This window comes from Colias philodice, chromosome 18 (genome assembly GCF_061535455.1).
Source record: "Colias philodice isolate Cphi_HAF_F1 chromosome 18, ilColPhil1 Martin Lab GWU primary, whole genome shotgun sequence".
In the NCBI taxonomy this organism is placed as follows: Eukaryota; Metazoa; Arthropoda; class Insecta; order Lepidoptera; family Pieridae; genus Colias; species Colias philodice.
Window position 1 is genome coordinate 6,507,737 of NC_143103.1, and position 6,550 is coordinate 6,514,286.

Here is a 6,550-nt window from a genome sequence, read left to right on the forward strand (position 1 = left end):
GTAATATGATCGTTGTAATTTCCTGTAAGTAAAGATACATAAATTATTTTATTGTCTTATGCAATTGTTTTGGAATTAAGAGTTTTCAAACTTTGTATTCTTTGTTGTAAATTCAAAATAAAAATAAAATCGGCGTGAAATCTCCTCCTTTTTTTGAAGTCGGTTAAAAACAAAGCACTCAATGACAACAATACAATAAACAGCACAACCAACATCCGAGTAGGAGGAGGAGCGAGGCAGAATGAGACAAAATAAAGATGATAGACACTAATGTTTTCGAAGATAGATATTTGAATTTAAGAACGCAATATATTTTTGTTTACTTCAGTTCAGCCAATTGCCGTATATTTTAATACGGCAAATAAAAATACCTGCCGTATAAATCGTATTTTAAATGCCTATAAATACTTAAATGTGTGTTTTCTTAATAAAAAAAAGGTTTCTTTTTATAGAAAGGGTTTTAGGTTAAAAGCAAAGAATTTTTTGAAATGAATGAAATGAAAATACACAACTAGTGCTTTTTTGCTGTTGGTATACTGCCTTTTCGAAAATTGAGTTGGCAACACTGAACATTATCGTCCGATAGCCACTGGGAATATCGGTGTCGGCTCCGATATCCGATATCGGACCGGACAATGTGAAAGACAGGTATATATTTCAAACATTTTACTTCCCACCGATATCGGATATCGGCTATCGGCTTCCGATATCCGATATCGGATCGGATAATGTGAAAACGCTCTAATGGGATCGGAAAGGCCATAAACAAAAAAGAAGAAGAAGAAGAATAATCAACGAAAGGTTTCAATTCGTAACGTGGGTTATTTTATTTACTTACCCAGTTACCCTAATATATACAATACAAAATGCGAAAATTTGGATCTTTATTAGAATCACGCCAAAACGACTGAAAAGGTTTTAAGTGAAATTTGGCACAAATCACAGAGCAAGCATAATATGCACAAATATTCATTATCATTTCAAATACTTTAATTATATTAATATATAGCTATAGCCTGCAGGTTTGGCTGGGGATAAGGCTGGGGAGAAACCGCGGGGTTAACATTCTAAAACCATTCTTCTTATTATTTTTGTTTATGGCACTAAGATCGCACTATACACATGAACGTAAAATCAATATCGGTTGCCTAATTTTTAACCCACTCAAATTCACATTATTTCAACTTTGCAGTGCAATGAAACTTTCTAGTTATAAACTTTATAGTTATGCCTTATAACAAAAGTAATTGACTGGTAGGAGAGATTAGTTATTCATTCAATATTTAGACGCAATAATGGTGCTTGTATTTGGTATGTTACTGTATATTTTTTTATTTAAAAACGTTTTTTGCAATCATATTATGTGACTGATAAAGCAAACAAACATGCAAACATATTTTAGGATTATCGTTGAATGCAAAAATGGTGAATTTAAAAAAATATTTGCTTGCAAGTGCAAAAACAAAACATTTAAATTAAAAACAAAGTCCAAGTGATCTGATGCGTACGTGCTTTTTTATAAGGTCAAGGTCACTGGGGGAGAGAGCATAGAGACCCATAACTAGTAAACCGAAGCGTTTATGACTATGTACTTTCCGAGCTTTCCGAGGTACTTTCCGTAGTTCAGTGAAGGCGAATTAGTTTGAGCGGTTTTTAGTAGATGTCGCTACGTAGCACAGACGTAACAAAAAATCTGTAAACCATGAGTTCCTCTTACCCTCGGAGCAATTAACAAGCTAGTTAATTGATCCGAGCTCTTACCCTACCTACCACATGTTCATCATTATCTGCAAGCAACCAAGCAACCAAAGAATATTATACTACTCTCTACCGAGAGCAAGCAACTGTCAGTTTTAAGGACTCGTTTGAGGACGTCAGTTGGTACCTTATTGTACAATTCTGTCTAATGCTTGTCAAATGTCAATGTCAAATTGGGATGAATTAGATAATTCTCGGTCACTTTTAAATTTCGCATTTAAAGTCACCAAAGATGTTCCAGTCCAGTGTATTTAATTATGGATTAGTTCATTAACTATTAAGTACAAAATAGTGATAATTTTCGAATAAATTACATTTTTCTCGATCGAACGATACTTATTTTTCAACATGGTGGTTGGTGCTTTCCCTATAGCTAAACTCTCCGTGTTATTGGTGAAGCAAATAAGCAAACCTATTGCCAATATTTGTAAGGAAAGAGCGAAAAATAGTCCCTTTTTCAGAACCTATGTTTGTATGCCTCCCGCTCAATGTAAGTTAATTTTTTTATAGTAATTAGAAATGTATCATTACATTAGGTCATAGTTATTCTTAACTTATAACCACAATTTTTTATTTTAGTTTATAACTGGTGCGAAGTAAAAGCGAAAATGTGGATTTTAAATTTAGGAAAACCAGTCAATATTCCAGTCCTAAGTCAAGACATGGCTATTGAACTAGGGGCTAATCTCCTTGGAGAAACTGTTATATTTGTTATTGGGGCTGGTTTGCTTATCATTGAATACAACAGGTAAATTTTTTATTTTAAATATAATCAATACATTCCATGTTTGTATTTGTTAATATTTTAATTAATAGTATTTGTTAATTATATTTTATTTTTAGACAAAGCAAAAAAGAAGCAGCTAAGGAAGCTAAACGTGAAGAAGAAATGAAACATATAACAGGAACCATAACAGATTTATACTTCACTGTTCAACAACAGCAAACACAGCTTAGAGAAATGGAGAGATTAATTCATTCAATTGGTGAGATATTATTTACATTATATCTAATTGAATTAATACACTTATTATTTGAACCTTTCTAATGAACAACATTTTTTTGTAGGTGACAAGAAACCAGATGGTCCACCAAAAGGTCCTTCTGGTTATAAACCCCCAGGCGGCTCATCACCAGGAGTAACTTCCCCACCAATCCAACCCAAAACTGAAAATATAAGTTATTCACATTATATACAATCATCAGCACCTTACCCCAATAATGGAATTATTCTACAATCACTCAACTATATACAAATGGATGTATTAAGTTCTGTCTTCGTACAAACTCCCGAACAAGAAAGAAAAAAGGTTGTAGAAAAAAATAACAACTATCAACGAGAGCCTGCATTGCTTTCAGAGGCTCTTCATAACATAGAAAATAATTTTAGAAGTTTGTTTTGAAAATACCATTGAAAGTATTTTGTAATGTTATTTATTTTTTGTAGACAAAACTGAGTATTCTTTACATCCTGCAGGTTGATAATATGCAAAAAATCTTGCATATTTATTTTAATCTTTGTGAAATAAATGGAGTTGAGTATACATACACTTCTACTAAAAATGTATTGTTGTAAGTATGTAAGTGATAGACCTATTCAGTGAGAAGACGGAAAGATTTAACATCATCAGTCATAAGTTTTCAAATTATACTTCATTCAATTCGAAATAAGGGAATTATTGTAGTTGAATAGTTGTGTATAGGCCTTTTGCGATGATGTAACTGGATATTGTTTTTGAACCAGTTACAAGTTTAACAAGTAGCATAATTCAAGCAGAGGTGCCACCTACGTCTATTGGCTTTGTACAGCATTTGAATAGGTAATTTCTGGTGTGAATTGGCAAGATCAAGTAGTGCTTTATTTTAAACAAAATTGTTACCATGATAATAATATTGTGTATAATGTAACTTTAAGTGATCAGTGGACATTATAGTTAAGCCACCATAATATAAATTACTATATATAATCTGCTGTTTTATTGAAGTTTTTTTAAAATCATTGTTACAAATTACTATGTAACAAGATTTAAGCTTTAATTTGGAATTTAACCATTGAGGGAGTTAATAAAAAATGAAAAAAATAAATATGTACTTGACATCAAAATCTTTACTGTTCAAGCCATTCACTCATATATTTGCAGTCTTGTGGTGTAATGAGTCCAGTGGACGAACACCTATGTATTAAAGGGCAAATGCCACAAGGTACTTGCACCAAGCCTGGTGGAGGCAGCAGAGATTCTATGGCCCTATATACTCTGCTACCGTCAGGATAAACACTGCTCTCTGCTTTGCCATCAAACACCAGTGTGTTTAAAATTGTTATCACATCTTCCACCTCCAGTTTAACCTGCCAAAGAATAGTATACAATATAGCAATGGATAGAAATTTATAAAACATTAACTCATAGTGAATATATAAAAGTATGGTATTTTAGAAATGTTAGAAATCTATCAAATAATGAATGACATAATGCCTTTATGATTATAAAAACATGTTAGAAAAAATACTATGTAAACCTAAAAGTGTGAGTTACAAAAATGCATAAATAGTTGGCTTATTATATATTTTTTTCTTACCAACAAAGATTATTTATGAAGTTGCACTTACTTTACTTATACCTAAGTCAGTTATATATTTTTGTACTTCAGCTGCTGTTGCATAGGATTGTGTTCGGCCAACTATTGGCCCACGTGGATTATTTTTTATTTTATCTGCTCTTTGTTGAAGAAACCTCAAACACTGCCTATTGAGGATATCTACAAATTCAGATTCAAAGTCCTGGTCCTGATACCAAGCTCCTCCTGACACAGACCTATCAGGCTCCAAATTATATAGCATATATACTTTCTTTTTTGAAGCCTGAAAAGATTTCATGTTATTATATAATTACTTTATTTTGTACATAATATTAATAGATTTAGTTATAATACTTACATTAACAGATTTTACAGCTTTTATAAGTTTTTTGCTCTCCAAATTCTTTAAAATCTTTGTAAGCTGTGTCATACTTAAGTTTGATCGGTTCCTTATGTCTCGGATCCAGATTCCTTTATTAGCTGCTTCTTCTATAAGATTATAAACTACCTTTTCTTCATTATCTGCACCTTTTATAACTTGTTTTGCTGTTTGATTTTTTATTCTATAAATAATAATAATAAATGATAGATGCAAAAAATACCTACTACCAAAAATATAGTTAAAAATAAACAAAAGACTTACTTATATATTAATGATCCACCTTGCTTATAAAGTTCAATTTGACCTTGTTGAAGGAGTTTATTAATAACTTCAACGAGCTCTGCTGATGATAACTCGGGAACTGCAGCAGCCATATCGGTTACAGTTAACCCTTTAGGTTTCTCTTTTGCGGCATTTACAATTTTCTCAATTATCAAATCATCAGATTTTACATCACTCATTTTTGATGAATAAAAGGATTATCTTTTAAGCTCCTATTCATATAATGTAATTGGGCGTAATTATGTTAAATATATTTTGATTTATTATGTTTAAAACAGCACCTTTCACGTTAGATTATTATTATCAAAATCTCGGAGATCAAAAATTCAAAATTCTGTTGGTTTGGACAGTGTCAATGTCAAATGTCAATTATCAGTGTCACTTGACATTCACTATTCAGTGACAATTGCCAACTGTCAAGCATTGAGGTATTATTATAGAGAGGGCACCACGAACAAAATCTGTGCGACAAGCGCGGCGGCCGCGGCGAGGGGCGGCTAGTGAGTCATACACTTTGTAGATATTCTGCCTCTTATTACTTATAAATTAAAACCAATCAATGATACAAATTAATAATGTTTATCTTAGGGCTGATTTTTCAATCCTTGGTTAATACTTATTCGTCGAATAACGTATTAAACTACCATTTCAAAAATGTATTCTTTGCCCGTCTTTGACAGTTTACGAATTACGAGTGACATTTTAATACTATCGTCACAGAATACATAATAGTAGCTAAACGCTACAGAACGGACACTCTCCGCCTCCCGCCAAAATTAAACTTACCTCACCCCCGCTCGATCAGACATAAAATGGGCCATATTTTTCGGCAAGGACGATACGCAACGAAGATTGACAACATTAATCAAATTGACTTAAAGTAATTTTATTATTTTGGATTTGTGATTATCGTTTTTCGTAGAAAATGGTTAGATATTGTGCTGTTTACGGATGTATTTCATCAGAAAAACGCGAATTTTTTTTACGCTAGTCACAAATGTGCCAACCATAAAGCGTTAACACACACATTTGCAGTCTCTACAGTGTGACTGTCAAAACGATCATTTTGTATGGAGTGTCCGGGGTGTGCTATCGTGTAATACTTTATTGGGCGGATAAGTTTTAACCAAGAAGCTTATATATCTAATACACTGGAGATTTCAGTAAGAACATTAACTTGTAACAAGAAAATATGACCTTGAATGACGCCTGTATGTTTTTTATCCCTTTCACACTTTCACCTTTCAACTTGGCAAGTTAGGTGTGAAAGGGATAAAAAAACATACAGGCGTCATTCCATGTCATATTTTCTTGTTACAAGTTAATGTTCATACTGAAATCTCCAGTGTATTAGATATAAGCTTCTTGGTTTTAACCATGGATTGAAAAATCGGCTCTTATTAAAATAAAAAATGTGTACGTGTACTAGTGTACACACACGTAAGAAGTGAAACTTCTTTATGACCTTATTTTTCAAAAAATAACTTACTATATGCAACTTTCCAGAAATACGTCGAATCACGCGTGGTAGGGATAAGAAAAAGATGACGC

General features: G+C 32.4%; 2 protein-coding genes across 2 annotated transcripts; one reads left to right on the plus strand and one right to left on the minus strand.

Annotated features, from left to right (window-relative positions):
- Positions 1-1,669: 1,669 nt before the first annotated feature.
- LOC149480526 (optic atrophy 3 protein homolog) lies at positions 1,670-3,725 on the plus strand. The gene is made up of 4 exons (XM_089706996.1): positions 1,670-2,248; positions 2,338-2,506; positions 2,602-2,744; positions 2,827-3,725. Exons 1-4 carry the CDS (start codon positions 2,107-2,109, stop codon positions 3,159-3,161), a joined length of 789 nt encoding a protein of 262 aa, XP_089563122.1. The 5' UTR covers positions 1,670-2,106; the 3' UTR covers positions 3,162-3,725.
- Positions 3,726-3,843: 118 nt separating this feature from the next.
- On the minus strand, positions 3,844-5,368 carry Polr3F (RNA polymerase III subunit F). Its single transcript, XM_089706995.1, has 4 exons — positions 4,979-5,368; positions 4,694-4,898; positions 4,367-4,618; positions 3,844-4,105 (listed from the first exon to the last, which is right to left on the minus strand). Exons 1-4 carry the CDS (start codon positions 5,176-5,178, stop codon positions 3,866-3,868), a joined length of 897 nt encoding a protein of 298 aa, XP_089563121.1. The 5' UTR covers positions 5,179-5,368; the 3' UTR covers positions 3,844-3,865.
- Between the last annotated feature and the right edge of the window lie 1,182 nt (positions 5,369-6,550).

Excerpts from the sequence above, each read along its gene's own strand:
- Polr3F (XM_089706995.1), bottom strand. The coding sequence starts at position 5,178 with ATGAGTGATGTAAAATCTGATGATTTGATAATTGAGAAAATTGTAAAT. Across the intron at positions 4,619-4,693 it reads AAGCTGTAAAATCTGTTAAT|GCTTCAAAAAAGAAAGTATA; the intron begins GTAAGTATTATA and ends AAATCTTTTCAG. Across the intron at positions 4,106-4,366 it reads CTGACTTAGGTATAAGTAAA|GTTAAACTGGAGGTGGAAGA; the intron begins GTAAGTGCAACT and ends ATTCTTTGGCAG.
- LOC149480526 (XM_089706996.1), top strand. The coding sequence starts at position 2,107 with ATGGTGGTTGGTGCTTTCCCTATAGCTAAACTCTCCGTGTTATTGGTG. Across the intron at positions 2,249-2,337 it reads TTGTATGCCTCCCGCTCAAT|TTTATAACTGGTGCGAAGTA; the intron begins GTAAGTTAATTT and ends TTTTTATTTTAG. Across the intron at positions 2,745-2,826 it reads GAGATTAATTCATTCAATTG|GTGACAAGAAACCAGATGGT; the intron begins GTGAGATATTAT and ends ATTTTTTTGTAG.